Below are 22,563 nucleotides of genomic sequence, written 5' to 3' on the forward strand. Positions count from 1 at the left end.
CCAGCCAGTTGCTAAGTTTTATATACTTTACCTTTATGTAGCAAGATACAGTAACTAAAACTGAAATAATGATAAAAACTTTATGGGAATGCTAAAAACAATTATAAAATAAACATAAAAAGTATGAAAATAAAAATGTCAAAGGTGTACAACAAAATTGTAAAATTAAAATGGAAAATATAACAAATTAATTAAAGCTATGAATAAAAATACATAGTAGTGTCTTAATGATATTAAAATAACCCTGCTGAAAGAAACTGTTGATCATGGTCATAAAAGCAATTTATTATATATATATATATATATATATATATATATATATATATATATATATATATATATATATATATATATATATATATATATATAATAAATATTCTGGTTGGGTTAGGTCAAGCTTTATATTATATTTATTATTATTATTTTTGATATTGCATTGGCATTAAAACTGGGATCAAGAATGGTGAACTATTAATGCCACTTTTATCGTGACCACCCTTACATGAATTATTATATTATTTATACATTTATATATGTAACTATGCCTCAGTGGTGATTGAGGGAGCAGTGAAGACTGAAGGTGTTTGTGTTTGTGCTCAGGAGACAGCGGCCGTGTCCCGATCGGCCTCCATTAAAGAGAACGAGGACCAATCAGAGCCCAGACACACCAGTCCACTGGAGTACAGCAGGACTCTGGCCACTCAGAACAGGTACAGACCGCTTCACACACACACACACTCACTCACTCAGGACTGAGCGCTCTCCGCTGTGTGTGTCAGCTTACAGACGGCCGTCATGGTGCGTGTGGGCACAGAGGAAGACGAGGAGGAGGAAGAGGAAGACGAGGAGGAGGAGGAGGAGAAGCCCTCCAGTCAAGAGCAGGACGTGTCGTATGATCTGAGCAACAGCAAACACAGCACACTGATGTCAGGTGTGTGTCTGAAACACTGACACCTTTTAGATTCCAAACCTCTTCCTTTAGAATATATTCACTTGTAGATTTATGAATTGATATGTTTGTTCACATATTACACTATATAGAGATTCTTCATTCATTTAAATGTTATTTTTACTTCTATATTGATTTATATGTTATATATTAGAGTACTTTTAATATTTAAATTAATATATATATATATATATATTTAAATATTGAAATTAAAAAAATTATTTAACTCACCTCAAGCTGATACAAACAGTTGTGTATTCGAGTGTTTTATAACTGTTTTGTGAATTTGATTTTAATTAATGATACACTAATTTGTATATTTATGTTCATTTATTTATATATATATATATATATATATATATATATATATATATATATATATATATATATATGTGTGTGTATGTATATGTGTATCTTTATTAATATATGAATATTTATTAATTTAAATATCTATAGAGTAACAATTTATTCTAATTAATGTATTATATTTTGTTAACTCTGCACCTGAAATTGTTTTTTTTTTTTATTGAATTTGATATTAGTGAATAATATATTAATTTGTATATTTATTTGTTTATTTATTTATTTAATTATATAAATTAACTCTATATTTATATATGTATATATTTAAACGTCTATATATTTGTAACTTACATATTCATTTAGTTATTTCATTATATATTCATAGAGCTATTTAACATTTTAAATATAATTCTTTGCACATGAAGCTGGAACACTTAACCTGTGTTTTCATATTTTTTTTTAGTGAATTTGATTTTTGCAAAAAATACATTAAAAATGACTACTACATATTTTTGATTCACTAAAAAGAATCAGTTCAAAAGAGTCATTTGATAGAATCCAAAAGAAGTCTTTATTTAATGCCCTGCTTCAACGTGATTAACCAGCTGTGTGTGTCTGTCTGTCTGTCTGTCTCTCTCTCTGTGTGTGTGTGTGTGTGTCTGTCTGCATGCACTGTGGGTTTTTCAGTGAGCAGTCTGTCGACTCCGCCCCAATCTCCAAGCTCCTCCTCCTCTCCCCCACCTCCCCCCTCCCCCCCACAGCTGACGGACGGATCGCACTTCATGTGTGTGTGAGCGGAGAGACGGACGAGTAAGACACACACACACACACAGTCTGACTCACTTCACAGAAGTTACAGTGTTTGTTTGAATCTCTCCTTATGTGTTTGTAATGACTCTGCTCATAAAACCAGTTTCTGAGGGGTTTTAATGCATCATAAACACAAGCGTGTGTGTGTGTGTGTGTGATAATCTGTCTGTTCTCGGTGGAAAATGAAGCATTCTCTCAAATTAAGCAGAAATTAGCCTCCTAACTAGAGTTCATTAGCTTCATAGAGTCTCGGTGAGCATAAAGCTTCACTGATTAACAATGCAATTAAGATTCATTCAGACGCCACTTCACATGACAACACGCTCATATATATATATATAAATATACAAACTCTTTTCCTATATGTATCAATTTTATTCAGAGGCCCAAACTGAGCAAAAACGATATTTGGTGACGATCCTGATGTTTCTATCGACAATATAAACATTTGTATTACCTGCATGAACGCTTCCCTTTTAATTGCTGTTCTGTGGAACAGAGAGGATTTTAATGTGTTTTTGTCAGTAAGTGAAGTCAGTTAAACACAAAGGCGATTTGTGTGTCTTAATGAAAACAGTTCGGGTGTTATGATAAAAATATTAAAAGTACCGCATTATTTAACTGCTGAAAATTCTTCTTGATTGCATGAAGATTGCATTTGTTTTGCACAGCAGTATGAAGTTCACTAAGAAAACCCAGAGTCACATTTCACTCCAAAATCAAAAGAAAAGCATCAGTTGTATTTTACATAACCAAAATGTTTTTGTTTTTTTTTGCATTAAACTGAGTTATGAAAATCAACCCATTTGAATACCTTTTTAAATAAAAATCTGCATAAATTAAATTCAGTATTCAACAAATACTAGCATAATTTTTTTTACAGTTGAAATTGAATGTACTTTCATTACATCTTTTTTATAATAGTATTTTTTTGTGTGTGTTGCTGTATTAAGATGCCAGAAATGTGTTTAATGTTTTTTAAATCAACATGCATGCATGCATATATATATATATATATATATAAAAAAATGCAAATGTGTTAATGGTCCATTTGTCTGTAAAAAAATAAAATAAAATAAAAAATAAAAAAAAAAGTTTTCAGACATGGTATATTATGTTGAACTGTAATGTACCTGTATTGCCATAAAAATATTTTTAAACACTGCATCTTTTTTATTATTACAATTAGAATTTTGCTGTAATAACAATATGCAGAAAAGCGTGCATTTAGTGCTCCGTTTGTTTTGTTTTCGGATCAAATGTGACACATGCATGATTTTTTTCCCTTTCTTTGAGACTCATTTAGATATAGAAATGTTAATATATCTGTAACACAAGTGTGTAAAATGTTGTGTCTGTCCAGCAGCCTCTCCGCCGACATCAGTGAAGCTCAGCATGTGAGGAGGGGACGTCCCGTCGTGAGCCAAAATACATCATCATCATCAGAGACAGACAGGACACAGAGACGTCCAAGCCTTAGTTCAAACCATTCTTTTATAGTGATTATTATTTATATTCCTCTTGAGTTTCCTGACGCATCTGTAGATGCCAGAGTTTTATTGTTTGATGGGGTGTGCAGACGCGTCTGAGGTGCTATCAAACCCTCGCTCGTGTACATTACAGCGCTCAGACTCGCTCTCAACAGGAAGAGGAGGGACAAAGCCCTTTTCTTCAGACTCCTGAGGATCGCGTTCAACGTTGGCTTGTTTTATATGGATTTGAATCAGTCTCTCTCCTGGTTTTACCTAGTGTTTTTAATGTCTGACACCCATCGTTTCTTTTTTGCTGTTTGTGTATAAACGATGTACAGCTATAAAGAGTCAATAAAGTGCCAGCGTACTGCTGCCGAAGGACAGGATTTGTAAATGATCTGTATGTTGGATAGTCCGCAGTAGCCACCACACTGTTTCCCGACACACTCATGAATGTTCCAGCTTACTGTACCTTTTATTTTTCTATGGCTGAGATGTATTTAACTCTATAGAGACGAGTACAGAGTATTAGCGTTTTCAGAAGAGTATTCCAGAGGTCGGCTTTGGTTTGAGGAGAACAGCACACCACGAGCAAGCGTTTATAGCCGTTGATAAAGCAATAAAAGCAGGGTTTGGTGTTTAACTTGGATGTACAAACTGTAAAGTTCATGATGTATATACTGTACACCATTCTGTGAGCAGAGCAGAGACGCAGAAGACGTTATGTATCAGAGTCAATATGCAAATGTTCAGATTTCATCTGTTTTATATCATGTGAAATAAATGTTGATGTTCTTATATATATATATATAAATATATATATATGAAAAGCTTTTGATTCCTTTTTTCTGTCTGATGAATATTACAAAAAATATATACTTTATATGTATTTTTTATTTAAAAAATATGTACATATATTCATTCAATTATACAAACATTTTCTCTAAAATTTATTATGTATTTAATTTGATTTAAAAGAAATACACTTAAAGTACATTATATTTTCTTAAATATTAAATGTACATATAATATGCAATGTTTAAAATTACTTAAAATAGCTAAATTAGAAAATTATTCATTAGAATATCCATACAGTTCTATATACGTGATATGTAATTTTTACCTACAAGTCTATTTTTTTTAATACTTTTGTTATAATGTTTGTACTGTAGTGCATACTCTGTGTGTGTGTGTGTAAACGTTTTGATAAATTACATTTTATTAAGATAATATTGTAAAGCACATGTTAAAATATTACACTCATAAATGTGTTATTTACAATTATGAAAAATTTTTAAATTGCATGTAAAACAAATTATTTTACAACTAATATTAGAATGCAATTTATTTTATTTTATAAATTTACTTTTTAATTGAATTAATTTTATTATTTTGTATGTTTGTTCATATGATCTTAGTGGCTTTACAGAGTACACTCTCCCAAAACTATACAATTAACTAAAGGACAAAAACAGGCTTTTGGAGTCTAGTACTTCTATTTATATCCACGTTCGAAGCCTAAGATTTTTAGTCCATTAAAGAGTTAATGAGGTGTTTTGTCACCATCTGCTGACTCAATGCAGTACTGCAGCGGCTCATATTGTGTAAAACCACCAATAAGTTCTCATAAACGACCATTACATTTTCAGTCTTTCATAAATGTGAAAATATCAAATGCAATAAATGCTTATTTATTATTTGGCCTCAAAATGCTCCGAACACAGTTGATGCGTTTTCTGGGATTTTATCTGACGCCATCTAGTGGTGTTTTCCAGGAAGAGACAGAAAGGTTCATCTGACTCATTATATTCTCTAGATGAGTCTGGAAACCCCCCACCTGAGACAGACGAGAAAAGCTGCAGATAAAAGTTTCTAACCCAACAATAAGACCGGAATTAGAGGAAAACCTGTCATCTAAATACAGTAACACTGGCTTTCATAAACCCGCTTGGACTTCCGCTTGGACTTCCGCTGCCTTTTACACTGGTTTTATTTATGTTTTTATTTTTTTATGTATTTATTTCACTAAATAAAACATTAAATACACCTCACATTTGTTATATATGTTATAATAAAATTAAACAATATTATACAAATGTTTTTATTAAATGCAATGTTCTGTTCTGCAGAACAGAAAGCCTGATTACATGAATTTATAACCTAAATATTATTTGAAATAAATTTCCCAAAAGTGTGTGTGTCTGTGTGTGTGTGTGTATATATATATATATATATATATATATATATATATATATATATATATTTATTATTTTAGTAATAATAAAAAATAATGTTACATTATTACGCCAACTCAACAATTCAATCTTTTAATACATTTTTTTACACCACTTAGATTTTAAAAAGTGCTATACCTGTTTCAAAGTATGTCAAGTATTTATTTTAGCCAGATTTTAAAAGAAACTTTCAAATAATCAAAGAATTTCATATTTGCATCTAAATTTATTTTTATAGTGTTTTATAACACTACTGTTATTGAAATTTTCTCCTTAAAGAAGTGGATGTAAATTAATATCAAATGCATTCTATGATTAAAAATTTTAGATTTTTCTTGTACGCCAAAAATCACTAGGATATTAAGTAAAGATCGTGATCCATGAAGATATTTTGTAAATTTACACCGTAAATATATCAAAACGTCTTTCTTTTTTAAATAATATGCATTGCTAAGAACTTAATTTGGGAAACTTTAATATTTTGATTTAATTTATTTATGTCATATATATATATGTATTTTTATTTTCATTATTATTATCTCTTTTTTTTTTCAGATTACAGATTTTCAAATAGTTGGATCTCAGCCAAATATTTTCCGATCCTAACAAACCATACATCAACGGAAAGCTATTTATTCAGCCTTCAGATGATGTATGAGTCTCAATTTCATAAAACTGATGGTTATGACTATTTTTTTGGTCCCAAACATAGACAGTAAAAGGGTCGAGCACGTGGAGGCATTCATAATAAGCGCGACGTCACGCTCGCTCCTCCCCCCGCGCGCGCGCCCCCGATCAGCCTCCAGCAGTTGTCGATCCGGTCACGGACAGCCTCGCGTTTCATCCGTTTCCCGTCGCTTAAACCCGGTAAGACCGCGCGCAGACGAGCGGAAACGATGGCCGCGATGACTTCTGACGGTTCCCAGGAAGAGTCGTCGAGCCCTAGCGAACAAAACGGCGACGGGAGCGAGTCGGGCCTGCGCGCCGCCGATCCGGAACCGGCCGTTAAGATGGACGCAGCGGAGACCGACGAGAAGCTCAACGGACGCGAGTCTACCGAGCAGAAAACGGAGGAAGCCACGCGGGGAGACACCGGCAACGATGAGGATGGCGAGACCGAAGCGGAGGCGGAGAAAGAGCCGCAGAAGAGCCCCGGCGGCGCGGACGAAACGACGGAGCGGATGAAGGGAGAACAAAGAGAGGAGGAGAGCGCGTCTCCACCGGCGGAGAAAAACAGCGGTAACGGCGGAGGACTGAAGAGGCGCGCGAGTCTGGAGATGATGAGCTCGTCCTCGGAAGGAGAGCCGCTCAGTCGCATGGACTCGGAGGACAGGTGCGCGCGCTACCGATAGTCAACTGACATATGCAGCTTAATCAGTCGTTTAAAGGGTTAGTTCACGCGAAAATTACAATTAAGCCATCAATTTCTCACCCTCTTGTCTTCCAAACCCGTGAGGCCGGGCCTAAACTGTGCGATTTCCATCCGATTTTGAGCCAAAATCTGACTCGTGCGACTCTTTTTCGGGTCGGGCCGATTTTCAGCATTTTCGTGCGTCGTTTGTCGTGAAGTGTAGAAGGCGAAACAAGAGGCGATTAACCTCTCCCGACCGGCAATCGGTTGGTCGGATGAATTTCTGACATGTCCGAAATTTTGGTCACCTCTTGTGAGGTATCGCACTATTGAAGCAGGGCTACAAACCGATTTTTCGCGTTTCTCTCACTGCGCATGCGCAAAACGCAGCGTGTAGTGTGGACTGAAGTGATGTAGGGAAAACTTTTGGAGTTATGGCAAAGAAAAATAAAAGAGGAAAGAAAACGCCTGCTTCCCTCCAGTAAACATTGCAAATGAATTCTTAGCGATGCATATTACTAATCAAAAATGAAGGTTTGATATTACTGTGGGAAATTAACAAAATATCTTCATGGAACATGATCTTTACTTGATATCCTAATGATTTTGGCATAAAAGAAAAATCAATTATTTTGACCCCTACAGTGTATGAAATATACCTGTGATACTCACAACTTAAGATATTTTTAATTAAATCTGGGAGCTCTGTGAATCCTGTGTAGACGGCGACACAACTGCAATGTTCTCAGGCTCAGAAACATCTTTAAAACAGTCCCATGTGACATCAGTGTCTCATCTTCTGTTTTGCGAAGCTACAAGAATACTTTTTGTGCGCTAAGAAAACAAAAATAATAAATTATTAACCAAGTCTTTTCCCAGAGTTACCATCTTTCACCATTTTGGAGAGTACCACGATGCATGTGTTGTGCTTTCCCAGAACATAATCGATGGCTGCATCCGAAACATTGCACTCTTCATGTTACTTCTAGAGATAAATCAGTATTATTGTAATTAAGTTTTCATTTAACTATCACCAAAACTCATTCTATTTTGTTGTTGATCATAAAACCGTTAAACTGCCTCAGAAACCTGTTCAAAATCATATTGCAGTTGCATTGCTGTCTATGGAGGCTCAGAGAGCTCTCAGATTTCATTAAAACAATAGATTAATTTGTTTTACGAAAATAAACGAAGGTCTTACGGCTTTGGAACGAAGTGAGAGTGAGTAATTAATGACAGAATTTGTATTTTTGGATGAACTAACCCTTTAATATCAGGTCTGCTGGAACATGATGCATTTTATGTGGTGTTTGGATAATTATTCCTCTCTCTCGAGCAAGAAATGTGTAGCTGAACAATTAGACTGAGCCCAAATGAGACGATGACCATATATTTGTGACCGTTTAGACCAGAAATAACAATAATGGCAGAAATAAAAACTATTACTAACAATAATTCATGTAATATTCATGTGGCTTATTGTGTAGTCTTATGGTCATCTGTTTTCTGTTGAATTATTATTTTGGCATGAAACAGAAATAAAACAAATAATATCTGTTCAACCAATATGTGGTGTAACCATAAAAAGCATTAAAATAATCGTTTTTTTTTTTTTAAAGGCATTTTGTATAGTCTTATGTCATTTACTATTAGTTATTTTATCAAAAGCAAAAGTTAAAATCTCTTCTGCAAACACATGGTGCAACCATCAAAAACGTAAAAAAAGTCATATTCATTATACATATATAATTGTATGGTAAATAAATTAGTTGTTTTTTGTCAAAAAAAAGAAATTAAATGTTATGCAAAAAACATTGCGTAGCCATCAGAGAAGTACATAATCATATTATTCATGAGGCATATTTTAGTTTTACGGTCATTTATTTACTATTAGTTATTTTACCGAAAGCAGAAATTAAATAATCTCTCTTTTGGAAATACATCATGTAACCATCAACAAAAGTACAAAAAGATCACTAAATTCATAAGACATTGTATAGTATTTTGGTTATTTTTTTACTGTTTGTTTCCAAATCACTTATTGGACCCTTAAAATTTCCTATTTATGTTATTTGTGTAGTTATGTAAATGGTTGCAAACATGAGCTGCACTTCTCACTTGACGAGGTTCAATTAAACGACACATGACTTGAGTTGCTTCACATGCAAATACTGTTTTTGGGTGAGTTTTCTTAAGAAACCCATCCATTGGATCAAAAAGCATTATACATTTGGTGATGAAATAAGTATATTTTTAGTGTTTACATTTATAGTACAACCATCCCAGATGCATTTTAACAATATTTCTGAGTCTTGCTGCCATTTCGTCATTTTAGTAACTAATTAAACCTGGTGTATTTCTGTACCATAAAACTCATTTAAATGTCTTTGTCACAGAAACACAAGAAGGGGTTAGTCAGAATGACTTGTGCACGCTCACTTTCACTGTATGAAAGCCCGATCCAGTGAAAGTGAGATTGAGCCGCAGTCATTCGAGTCATTTCAGAACTCGAAGAATCAGTGAGCTACCCATCAGCACACACAGCAGTTATAGACGGCCTGTTTTTTCCTGATCGAGTCGAGCGTTTTGCTTTGAACTGCTTTTATGTCATCCGGCGTGCTTGGACCCATGAGACCTTTTGCCGTCTTTCCAGATCTCCAGGGTAATGTAGGTGCAGTTGTGCTTGTGTTTTATGGTCTCTTCTGTTGAGGCGCTGGATATCATCTGTCTTTATCATGCCAGGGTGGCTCTTTTATTGTTTGTCTTACTCTAAAGGCACAAGAAAATGGGTTCCTCGTCGTCCGTCTCACTGTAGATGACCTGGCTCGCAGCACATGGGAAATCTCCCTCGACTATCTGCACGGTGAACACAATGCATCAGGTCAGCCCAGGGGTGGAGGCAGGAGAAAGAGGAAGTGTGTGTGTACAGATGGGAATCCCTGCTCTGGGCTAAACGTGCTGCTTTGTGGAGCTTTCACTGGGAATAAGATCTTAAAATCTGAGCGGAGGTCCTGCTGTTTGGGCAGCTGGAGGGGTTAAATGTAACTTTTGTGCAGGGCGTCTGGGAGAGTTTGACCCAGAACACACGACAACTGGCGGATAAGATGACATGTGCTTTACAGTGTAGCTCAGGTATCATTTGGAAATGTTAATTGTCTTCAGTTCAGATCCACAAGTAGTCCAGGTTATTAATCAGAAGGAGGCGCAGAAGTTATTTCTGTTAAAGGGATCGTTCACCCAAAAATGATAATTCTGTCATTTACTCACCCTCAAGTTATTCCAAATCTGTGTATGGGTTTCTTTCTTTCTTCTGAACACAAACGTTTTTGGCGTCCAAAGAGTTGGTGGGAGCCATTGATCTTCATATTATGAAACAACATGAAGGCGCTTAAACGACAGATATTTTTTTTATTTTGGGTGAACTAACCCTTTAATCATTTTCAGCACAACAATGGCATTTTTTAACTCGTGTTATTCTCAACCAGTGGCTAATGTAAACACATCTGATTGGTTAGTGCATTAACGCACCCAACATGTGTGCAATTGGTTATAATGCTGCAAAAACTTCAGTCAATTTCACCTGAATCACAACAGTCATAATTTAGTTTAATTTACACGGGTATTTTAAATCTCCTTGTCTTCAATTTTAGGGGCATTTTTGTTCTTTTTGGTGCCAATTTATTCCTGACGCCACTATTAATTTTCAACCCTGATCACAAATCGTTTTGGAAATTTAAGTCGTCAATTATAATATTGTTTTTGCAAAAAAGTGCCATTTAACGTTCTTTTTCAGACCCTTAGAGCTGAAAGTTTTTGTGGACTGGGTCATATAATGAGCTTTGAGTTTTTAAATTTCTGTTGGTATAATCTAAATATCATTCAGGTTTGATGTCTGTGCCAGTTCCCCAGGTGTGCCGGCTTGAATATGTGAAAGTGTAAATTGAAGTTTTGAGGGGAACTCCGTGTAGGGTTTTTTTTTCCGTTACGTTTGAGTAAAGGCAGGTGTTAATTGTTTGCTCATCCTCTTCAGGAAGTTTTGAAATGGAAATCTCTCACATTTGTAATGTTTGACGGCTCCTGCACTTCAGCATAAAGAATTAGAAGACCCACGTGTCGAGGTTTTAACCCACTTTGTAGTCTGTCAGGAGAGTAACGAGAGACCAGCTTCTGCTTTCAGATAAAAAAAAAAAAAAACTGCTGCTAATGTCAGATGTCAGACACTCAAATACAACGGTTTAGTGACCCACTGAATATGCATTTGAAATAAGTCTGAAATATTAATGCATTTCATGTTAATGTTCATTTTAGTGGGATGGACAAGTATTGTTCATACTTGTGGAAATTGATTTGAACAAGTCCCTCATGCAAAATATTGTATGATAGCACATGCACCATTTTTGTGCATTCTTCAGATAATGTAGAAATCCAGTTGGAGGATTTTCATCAACAACAAAAAAAACAAATCACTGCCGTACCTGTGGGTTTTGCAGCTGTAAACACTTCATCAGAAGTCAGACTGGCAGTTGGAGTTTGTCTCTGTGATTACCCAGCATCCTGTTCTCTGGCACATCCTGAGATTTAGCGTCGGTTGTGGGCAGTGAAGTCTGAAAGGAGCCAACAGATGGAAGTGTGTGAGCCCCTCCTCATCTCCCCTCAGGAGCCATTCAGTCACATTCACTAGAGTTCATGCATGGTGTTTTACTGCGACAGTTTACTGCTGTCCTCTCCCACAATGCACAGCTGCACGCTCAAAAGATCACTATTACAGCATTTGTGTGCCACGGTGAGACAGTCGCCCTGCTTCACTGGCCTCATTTACCGCACACAGAGACCTATGGTCATTAACATGGGAGCTGCATTACAGGATTTACCTCAAAAAGTCATTCTTCTCCATCAGTCGCACCTTGTTTGCTTCTTTGTGTTGTTCTGCTTATCAGTGCAACAACCTGTCATTTACAACCTCATCATGTCCTTTGTGCGTGTAGATTATATTTCAGTGTATATTCATTACTACAGTGGGATTTAATCCTGAAAACATTGTTAAAGGGCATTAAAACGTTTCCACCGAAATAAATTACTAATAGTACTTTTGACATTCAGGAATCAGCATAATCTGAACGATTACGGTCATATCAGGCGGCGAAACATAAACACACCTGAGGTTGTTTCTGAATGAAATTTGGTTTTCTTTGTACTAAGTGATTGTTTCTGTGTGTTTTAGTATCAGCAGCACTCTCATGGACATGGAGAGCATCGCATCCAGCGGTCGATCTACCCCAGCTATGATGAACGGGCACGGTGGGGTGTCTTCCTCCTCCACCAAGGGCTCATCTTACCCCTGCTGTTGGGATCAGTGCCACATGCTGTTCAACAGCAGCCCGGACCTGGCCGAACACATCCGCGGAGTGCACGTGGACGGACAGCACGGCGGGGTCAGTGTGTGACTGTGCACGCTCATTTTATGCACCAAAATGCATTTAAGCCATGTTAAATGTGGCTTTGCATTAGAAGTTCAAACACATTTTTAAAGCAAAGTATTTTACAAAAAGATGTTTGAAATGTCCAAATGCTTTTTGAGACGTGTAAAGAGTGAAAGTCTCTCACTGCTCACTGTTTGCGCGCAGGTGTTCGTGTGTCATTGGAAAGGCTGTAAGGTGTATAACACGCCATCCACCAGTCAGAGCTGGCTGCAGAGACACATGCTCTCTCACAGTGGAGACAAACCATTCAAGGTCAGCCTCTTTGCATACACACACAACATTTTTTATTTTTTTTTTAGCTTCCATTTTATTTAATTGTAATCTGTTTATTTTTTCTTGTTTTATTTAATAAGTTTTTCAACTTATTGTTTTGTAGATTATATTATATTCAGTTGTATTTTATTATATTTAATATAATATCAAGCTTTTAAAATGATTGCAAATGTAAAAGTACTTAACCTTCAAACCTCAAGATAAAAAAAAAATCTAACTTATAGCAAATGTTACTTTCACTATTACTAGTTTTTAAGTTTCTGTTTTATTCAATTTTATTTAATTTAACTTGATTTCATTTAGTCGATTTAGTTTGTTTTATTTTTGTAGTTTAGTCAAATAATAATAATAATTATTAATATTATTATTATTTTATATTTACTTTATTCTGAAGCACAACTTTAAATTGTCTTACAGGGTCAGTCTCACACATCAGGCCACATTTCACCAAAATATCTAAATTGAGGGAAAAATGTAAATTTAAATTAATACATTAGTAAATTAGAATTTTAAGAAAAAACATCCTTTTCTTGTTTGTATGATTTTGAGGTGATATATCACTTAGAGATATTTTGTATAGTGCATTGAGATCCCACTGTTCTACAAGTATAAGCTAGACAATGAAAACTCATGTGAGGTGTTATTTTATTTGCTGTAATTGCTCTGACCGATGTGTGTCTCTGTGAAGTGTGTGGTGGGAGGTTGCAATGCCACCTTCGCCTCCCAGGGGGGGCTAGCGCGCCACGTACCGACCCACTTCAGCTCCCAGAATTCCTCCAAACTCTCAAGCCAAGCCAAGGTGAAGGAAGACTCGCCTTCCAAAGCGGGCATCAACAAACGGAGGAAACTCAAGTACAAACGGCGACGGTCGTTGCGTAAGCGTCAGTGTAACTTCAGTCCTCGTTTAATTCTGCGTTCAAAACTTCCCCTCAATAACTCATTCTGTTTCTTCCCTCCAGCACGACCTCATGACTTTTTTGATGCTCAGACCATGGATGCGATCCGTCATCGTGCCATCTGCCTCAATCTAGCCACTCATATTGAGAGCCAAGGCAAAGGCCACAGCGTTGTGTTTCACAGCACGGTGGGTACAACACTTAATCATGCTATTATATTAGCTACTAGCATGAAACTCATACTATTTCTGTGTAGAATATCTAAATATGATTCGTTATTGATCAAGCCATCAAATATTAACATCGTAAGGTCATGTGAAAATCATGGCATATTATCATAATTTGTATTGCATACTGAATACGGTTTCAGACACATTTTGTTTGTAGTAGAAACAGTAAGGAGTATCCTAGTACTTGTAAATTGATTTATTTTCCAAATCAGTGTTCACTGTAGTGTGTATTCTTGTTTTATAGAGGAAAAATGGTAGGCATCACTAAATGCTTCGTATGCAGTGCACTGTTATTCCATTCCTAACACAGCCCATGGTGTTAGTTTCTGTTCTGGACTAGTTTCTTTTTACATGCTAACCATCTCATCAGCGCATTCACTTTCCATAATCCTTTCTAAGGAACTGAGCTGAAGTCAGACTTGCTTGGGCTCTCACGGTCCAGTTAGTCTGGGCCGCTGCTCCCCTGTGTCTTTAACAGTTAATGAGCTCTTCACAGTCACAACCTCAACTTCTGCTCCCAAAACCCATGAAAACGCCCCGTTTAACCAGCAAGCACACAGCAAGTTTGTAGCATGCGATTAACCCATAAACAAGATCTTATGCATTTCTTCTCATTGTGTGTAATTGAGCAGGTGATCGCCAAGCGCAAGGAGGATTCTGGGAAGGTGAAGGTGCTGCTTCATTGGACACCGGAGGACATGTGAGTATATGAAAGTGCACTGCTCACCTCAGAGCCATGTGCTGAATGTCAGCCGTTTATGAGAGTCACGGGCCACTTGAGGGCGGCCTTACACACTAACGCTTCAAAACACACACACAAACACACACACACACGCCTATGACCTGATATATGTGACAGACTGATGGTTCTGAGGCTCCTTAAGTCACATTAACTTCCTCAAAAACACATACAGACTGTCTATAGCTGGCTTTGTAGATGTTATTAATCCCAAAGGAGAAGTTTAGCATTTCTTAACAGTAGGGGTAGTATACTGCGTACTACGGAGTATGTCATTTTTTAAAAACTAATTTAAATACAACTCATGGGATAATTAAGTGGCCAATCATTTTTTGATTTCTGTGAAAATGGTAGATCATCTGGGTATTTTTGCCTACTGTTTTATAAATACTATGAATTTGGACCTAATGCTGCATTTCACATGTTTTCCACCTACTATGTAGTAAGTATGCATATTTGAACAATATTACACTACATTTATCAAATGACCTTTATTCAATTGGTGTCGAGTTCTCATCCCATTAATAACTGATTGTTATGCATCGAGTCGTTTGGGATAAAAACATTGCCGTAATGAGCCGCAGAGGGAATTGTGGTTGATGCTTCTTCTGTTTCATTCATCACACTTGAAATAGAAGGTCAATTTCAGCACACTGCATTGTGGGAGACAGTATCTGACCCAGTGTGCTTTTTATACATGACATTTTGGCAAGCCAAGTGTTTGTCATTTGGGAATATTAATGCTTACAGAAACTTTCTCATCTTAGAAATAGTAGATAATGTGCCAACATGCCGCTTCTCGTTATTTTTGTCTCTCAATCACTTTTTTTCTTCTTCCTGTCTCACTAAATCCATTCTTTCCTTTCTCTTCTTTTGTCTTCGGTCTTTTCCACCTCTTCATGAAACTTTTTTTTTTCAGTTTAACCTATATTTCTCCGGTCTCTAATATGTTCAGAGGTGCATCAGATCCACCTGAGCACTCAGATTCAGATCAGTTCCCAGTTCTATGTGGTAAATGTCCACATTAATGTCAGATTTAATGGATTGAAGAACGCTAGCCTGCGTGAATCACCACCCGCCTGGAAACAAACTCACTTTCCACTGAAGTTTGTCCAAGATAAATACTTTCTAAAGGGTATCCACTCGCTCTCAACATTTCCATGGCTTAGACAAGAGGCCTTTGAACGCATTGCCCGTAACCGTCCTCAGGTTTCCACTCTAATTTGACCATTTTTAGTTAAATGCAGTGAATTATGAGCTGCTTACTTTAATCTTGATGTGCAGTTTAAACTGGTTTTAAATCGACTAAACCACTTTTATGGTTAATGAGCCCCGCTGGTAATATCATTGAATTTACTGCGGCTAAAATGGTCCGTGTTGTGATAACTGATGCACTTGCATACCTGTACACTCGTGCACACCTTCGCACGGGACCGTGTGCATGTGCACGCTATTCCGAGTCGGGCATCAATCTGAGCCGGAGGAATGTTTGTCAGCTCCGAGATAACACTGAAGAAGTTGCTGTCTCAGGAGACGTTTAAAATGGATTTCTGGGTCACCACAACAAGCTGGAGCCAGACAAGCCTCCTCTGTGGAGGGGAAAAAAGGAAAACATTTTTAATAATCTCATTGTGGAATGCATGTTGGAGGAGAGGGTGGAATGAAGGGCTGTGTGTCTATGCGTTATCCGGCAAATGCTAATATTTATACAAAGTGTATATTTTAAAGCTATGATTGGAATTAGGAATTTGCATACTGTATGCACACTAGTATATTTTTGCTGGTGTACTTGATTGAACCCTATGCTGCATACTATTCATGCTATATGAAGCATCATTTTAGACTATGAATTTTGCATTTGTGGTCTGTAAATATAAATGACACAACTTTAGGCGATTTGAATACACCGGAAATTGACAATCTAGCATGTTGCATTCTGGGATACCCTATGCAATGTGTACTGGTCGAATAGGGCACATTTTAACACATGTAGTATGTTATATAAATTGCTTTGAATACTGTACATTTTTATGTTTAGTTCGTTGTATTATATATTATATTTTGCATACTACGTTGTATGCACTAGTTGTGTACTGCACGTCCTGTTAAATGTTGTATGTTAAGTGCATTGGATCCTACTAAAGGATGTAGTATCCATCCTATGTAGTGTGCTCCGTTACTGTTGTATATTAGATATCCAAAATGAAGTGCCTAGTATACTACAGAATACAAGACATTGTTTATATTGTATGTTGTATATTACTCATTTTGAAACATTTAATATATGTTGAGTGCATAGTATTATACAGTAGGATATAGTATCCTATGCAGTATCCAGTGCTTTGCATTATAGGATGTAGTATCCTATGCAGTGTGCTCTGGCTGTCTACTATGCTATATCCCACAGTGCAGTGTGCTTGATGCACCACAAAATCTGGGACATTGTGTTTAATATATGCACATTTTGACATACAGAATATATGTATTCTATGTACAAAATGCATATTGCTGAATGTGTTCTGTCAAAAAATGGCCCATATTAAGTGTTTCTCTTGTCTTTCTGATGTGCACAGACTTCCAGACGCCTGGGTCAGTGAGAGCGACCGTCCCCAGCTGAAGACCAAAGTGGTCCACCTCTCCCAGCTTCCTCAGGACACAGCGGTTCTGTTGGACCCCAACATCTACAGGTGATCTACATTAACAGCTCACTTAACCCCCCCCCCCAAACATTACATGAAGGAGCCGGCAACAACTTCCACGCGTTCGGGCCACGGGAGCAACTGAAGATGCTTTATGAATTTCTCCAGCAGATGGCGCTGGCGTCACTGCATCCAGAACCCAAACATACGCTCCCAAACTCACATGGGGGGGAGATCAATAACCTTCGATCCAAGAGAAGATGTTAATTAAAGCTCGGCCCCCTCACATGCTCTAAACTCACCTTTGACCTTCTCCCAGAGACGTACACAGTGATTCCAGGATTGTTTCCCTCGTTAGAGTGGCTATTAATTGATCGTGATACATCATTTCTTGTGTTTATGAGCCTGCAGTAGGAGTTTGTTTACCCAGACTCTCGCACTGGCGTGGAATATGATGCGCTCGGAGCATGTGGTCAAGGCAAAGGTTCTGTGGGTGGAAGCGCATGTATTCATGCATGTTAATGACAGCATGGAGGTCTTCAGCTCCCCTGAATAACAGAACAGATGCTGGTCGTCTTCAGGGCTCTGGCGTGCTCTGATGAGCATCTTTATGCATCGTTTTGCCGTACAGAAATGCAATTGGAAATGACGTGGTTGTGCGTTTGTGTGTGGTACTAAAGCAGGTTCTGCTTGTTTTCAGGATGTTTTTCTAGAAGACTGGGTGGGGAGGGCAGCTTCTGTCAGCGCCTGCTGACGTACCCAAACCGAAGTGGACGCGCGGATCTTTTGAGACGGGACTTCTTTCCCTTTTCCCCCTCCACTTTCTCCTTTTTTCTTTTTAATGCTCTGAGTCTGCCAAAGCATGCAGTGAATTTTTAATGTGCTTGAAGAGGAAAAAAAGCACAAAATTGTGAACGGTGACTGTGCTGGACTTTTTAACTGTTTGGGAGGATGTGTTGTTCACCACGGTTTTGGTTTTCCTTCCCTGCGTCCTCAGCTCTGCTGATTATCTCATGCTTTTTTTCACGGAGGAAGTTCCCATGTAAATATTCCAGGAGAAGTGTAATATATTTTTGTACTGTGGAAATGTTACTGTACTGTAGATAGATGTAATAAGCCACAAGCTGACAGAAAACATAATTGTACAGAGTGTGATGGTTAATAGTTATGGATGATGTGAATGCTTCCATAGATTTTGAGAATTATTTTTTTTTTTTTCCCGAACACGCGCTCACAGACTCTTCTAACTGCTGCTCCAGCTACTGATGATGATGATGATGATGGGATGTTATCGCCCTCCGTCTGCGCCATTTGTGCGTTCTGCTCAAGCCAAGGAGTGTATAGACATCCTAACGTAACGGTGCTAAAGCTAACACTAGCGATTAGGCTAATGCACACTATAGGATCAATAATGATGGTGCTTCTTAGATCATGTACTTAATAATAATCCGCTGTTTCCCGTACTTAGATCATACTGTCTTTGTAGTAAAGTTGAAATGATATAAAAATGTTTTTATTTTATTTTGGTTGCTTGTTTGTTTGAGTCTTCAGGTTTGCAGCTAACGCAGACTCTAGCCCGTATAAACCTTGTGTTTCTCACACAGGCCTGTTGTTCATTAGCAGTGAGGAGGCCAGGGGCATCTGGGAGTCATTTTATTGGGGCAGATGTGCAAGCGTTGAGCGTCAGAGCCCTCCCAATATGACTCGCTGGTTTAGTCGACACCTGACTGTGGGTTTTTGACTTCATTCTCTCATTCTCATCTGCGGTCGCACTCAGTTTGGGTTTTTAGTCATTATAAATGAGCTCATATCTTCATTCTGGGTTTCTCCAGGTCTTAAAAGTTGTCCTCCCACAAATTCATACATTAAAATATGTACAAAAGGTGTTAGATATGTTGGTTTTTCAGTATGAATGTCTAAACATCCTTAAATTTAACTGAGTCTTATTTTTGGAGAAAAAGCACAAAATTAACAGGTTTTGCTTAAAACGACAACATATATCTGCCAAAAATGCTCTTTTGAGTTGAGTAAATTATTTTGAGTCCATTTTTTTTCCTTTCTAATCATAAATTGAAAATGAATTTGAAGGTTATGTAGGTCTTTTGTATTTTAAAATCTTGAAATATTGCTAATGCATCTAATTGTGACTTGGATCAGAGACATTTTGGTGTGCACATCAAATATACATTGTGTACATTTGTTATATACATATAAAGCTTATGAAATACTTTAATGCTTTTTTTGTGAAAATACAATAACAAAAGAAGGGTGAAATAATGCTCCACCCTCATTCAGATTTATTTATATATTTTTATTTTATCTGTAAATGAAACCACACACTTATTCTGACCTGTACTTATTAAAATATATTAAAGAAAAGTCATACTAAAGTTATGATGTTTAAAAAACGGACAGATGGGTAAAACCTAGAGGTTTGAAAGACTGTGGTAAACGACTTAAAATGATGATTAATTTTGGGGGGCTGAAATAATATTAAAATGTCATCTAATGATTATTTTTATGAATATGCCTGAGTGACGAGATTTTATATGGTATATAAACTCTCCTTACACTAAATGTCTTGTGTAAATCATGTCAAAAATGTATGATAGTCATTTTTCTTCTTGGAAAAACTTAAACAGGACTCATTCTATTGTATGAAAAACGTTTGTTTTAAACTTTCGTTCGATGCTTGAAAACCTCTTTATTATAAGAGCTACAGTGTTTTGTTTCATGCACAAGCGCATTGGATTCATGCTTTATTTTTGGTGTTCGTGTAACATAGTCATTGTAGTCAGCTTTCTCCTTCAATATAATCAGAAGAGCAGTTTGTATTTGGGTCTGTGTTTGACTTTCCAAATGAGTTTTTATAGTGGAACGTACTACTGAGTAACAAGCGTGTCTTAATTGCGAGTAATACACAACAGCTGCGGTCTGTCAGAGCGGGTACAATGGGACTGTTTGTCCTAAAAAACCTATATATTCAGAGCTGCACACGACTCCTGTGCTTTATTCTTCAGGAGAAAATACAGCCTCCACTAAATGTGTGAAACCACCAAGAGAATAAAGGTGAGATCTTAAACAAATAAAGCTTAGTGTAATGTCTGCACCACTAGAGGTGTAAGTCAATTTCAACAATAAAGTCTCTGTGTTTTTTTTGTATCAGGTAATTAACCTATTTTTTTATTTTAATAAATGGCCAAAAACTGCAAGTTTCATAAATTACTTCATGCAATAATTACTACAAAGCTGTGTTTTTTTGGCCATTTTCTCTTGCCGAATGCTTTTTTATTTATTTTTAAGATAGATATTTTTAAGTTTTATGCTGCTATTTCGGTGTCACAGTTCGGTAGAAGGTTGAGGGATAAGTTTAATTTGAAATATTATAGTTTGTGTACATATTTTGAATTGGTATCTTTTGTTTTCTGCTTATTTCAGAATATAAGAACAAATCTATACTGTATCAACATATTTTGCCCGTTAACGAACACATGCCATGCAACATAACCTTTTTTTTCTTTCATTTCTGCTCAATGTACAACAGCAGATCCAATCCATAGCCTGCATTCATTTTTCTGCAAAGTCGGCTGTAAATAGGTAATGTTTTTAAGTTTTAATGTGCACACATCACAATCTAGTTAACTGCACTAAAAATAACATGTCTAGAAACTCCTGTAGGCAAGTTTAAACTGCTTATGACTTGTAATGTGATGCTGAATATAAAAGGTGCTTCTAAACAGAACTTTTAGGTTTATTTTTTCCCATTAGTTTGTTTGGAGTGGACTGTTATAGCCTTTACAGTTGCTTTGACGTTCTAAATGTCACTGTGATGTTTATAAGATAAAAAAAAACTCCTGCATTACAGCACACAGCTTAAATGGTGAAGAAAATCATATGCATTCATATTTGTGCTGATCCGTCAGATTGCACATGTATGTGCTCATGTAGATCTTTTTATTTTGGAGTGGCTATATTCATTCCCTGAAGCGTCTGACTGCTTTGTTTTCAAGCTGTTATGCCATTAGCGCTAATGCCTTCTCTCCAGGGCCTTGAAGAGAAGGTAAGCAAGTGACCTAAATCTGTTTGTAGCACAAGCGAGAGCATATTTCACTCCAGCTCTGATTCTGCCGTGCTGTTAAGGGTCCATTTACATCCACACGCTTTCTCCCCTGACAAACCTCCTGCGTGTTTCTCACGGCTGACGCGCTTGTGTGGGTCTTATTGAAGCCTTTGGGAGGGACGAAAAGAGAAATATCATATCTAATAACTAATGGAGACAAAAGTGCACTTTTCTCGTAGTAACAGGCGTTCTCTCTCACTCTCAGATTCCGGCTCTGTTTCAAAACTTAGTGAGCTGTCTTCTAAGGCAACATCCAAAATGAAATAAACCTAACGAGGGACTGATTTGCAACCGCATGTGCCACAGAAATAGTGGTCTTTATATGCTATTTATAAACTATTAAAATAGCTTTATAATAGTTCTTTTGTGAGATTTTTGTATTTATTATTTTCTTATGTATATATTTTTATTTATTTTAAGTTATTTAATTACCTCAACTTATTTTAAGATATTTATACATTATTTTTATTTTAGTTAATTTCAATGTGCATAATTTTTTTTTTCTTTTTTGTTTTTCTAACACTATTCCTGTTGTAAAGCCAACATTTAGCTTTTCATTTTTAGTCATTTTAATAGGCCTATTTCCACTTTTTTCTAAATAGTTGCTAAGGCAGAATTTCTGTTACTTTAATTTCTACTAGTTCTTCATCTAATATTTATTAATTATTTACATTTTTAGTTTATTTTTTTTATATAATTTTAGTATTTAAACTTTTGAGCTAGCTGCCAATGCAACATTTTTAAGTTTTCATCTAATGTTTTATGTCTTTTATTTTGGGGTAAATTTTTTCCCTTTTTTATATTATGAACAGTCTTAGGACACTAATATTTTCAGCAACAAAAAATGTTTTGAAGTCAGTGATTTATATGTTTTGCTGTAGTGTGTTTACAATTAATGGCAAAAATAGTGTTTTGAAATGTAAACTGATATTTACTACTGACACACTACAGCAAAAGATAGAAATAACTGACTTAAAACCATTGTTTTTTTTTTGTTTTCTTTTGCTGAAAATACCAGTGGCCTAAGACTTTTGCACAGTACTGAATATTTTAAATTTATTCATATT

The 22,563-nt window shown here is 36.4% G+C and overlaps 2 protein-coding genes across 23 annotated transcripts in view; both read left to right on the plus strand.

Annotated features, from left to right (window-relative positions):
• LOC113059362 (pleckstrin homology domain-containing family A member 5-like) overlaps nt 1-4,324 on the plus strand; it is a 143,545-nt gene extending 139,221 nt beyond the window's left edge. For 19 of the 21 annotated variants that reach the window (XM_026227824.1, XM_026227874.1, XM_026227855.1 and 16 more), the window contains 4 exons: nt 601-710; nt 780-931; nt 1,940-2,062; nt 3,426-4,324. In XM_026227824.1, the coding sequence (XP_026083609.1) occupies nt 601-710; nt 780-931; nt 1,940-2,046 (369 nt within the window). In that variant the 3' untranslated portion in view covers nt 2,047-2,062; nt 3,426-4,324. The remainder of the gene's footprint in view (nt 1-600; nt 711-779; nt 932-1,939; nt 2,063-3,425) is intronic. The other 2 variants (XM_026227833.1, XM_026227848.1) reach the window with 2 other exon arrangements.
• A 2,201-nt stretch (nt 4,325-6,525) lies between these two features.
• Nucleotides 6,526-18,977, plus strand: LOC113059485 (zinc finger protein AEBP2-like). Of its 2 annotated transcripts, none has more exons than XM_026228014.1 (8): nt 6,526-7,101; nt 12,341-12,551; nt 12,744-12,851; nt 13,561-13,753; nt 13,832-13,956; nt 14,631-14,698; nt 17,311-17,424; nt 18,077-18,977. In XM_026228014.1, exons 1-8 carry the CDS (start codon nt 6,665-6,667, stop codon nt 18,087-18,089), a joined length of 1,269 nt encoding a protein of 422 aa, XP_026083799.1. In that variant the 5' UTR covers nt 6,526-6,664; the 3' UTR covers nt 18,090-18,977. The 2 variants fall into 2 exon arrangements, with proteins under 2 accessions (XP_026083799.1, XP_026083804.1); XM_026228019.1 differs by having other exon boundaries at nt 13,561-13,747.
• Nucleotides 18,978-22,563: the final 3,586 nt, after the last annotated feature.

Source organism: Carassius auratus, chromosome 4, assembly GCF_003368295.1.
Source record: "Carassius auratus strain Wakin chromosome 4, ASM336829v1, whole genome shotgun sequence".
Taxonomy (NCBI): Eukaryota; Metazoa; Chordata; class Actinopteri; order Cypriniformes; family Cyprinidae; genus Carassius; species Carassius auratus.

What these genes read in the sequence shown, in the direction of transcription:
- LOC113059485 (XM_026228014.1), top strand. Translation starts at nt 6,665, where the DNA reads ATGGCCGCGATGACTTCTGACGGTTCCCAGGAAGAGTCGTCGAGCCCT. An exon ending in GCGACGGTCGTTGCGTAAGC is followed by an intron (nt 13,754 to 13,831) that starts GTCAGTGTAACT and finishes TCTTCCCTCCAG; the next exon opens with CACGACCTCATGACTTTTTT. An exon ending in GCGTTGTGTTTCACAGCACG is followed by an intron (nt 13,957 to 14,630) that starts GTGGGTACAACA and finishes GTAATTGAGCAG; the next exon opens with GTGATCGCCAAGCGCAAGGA.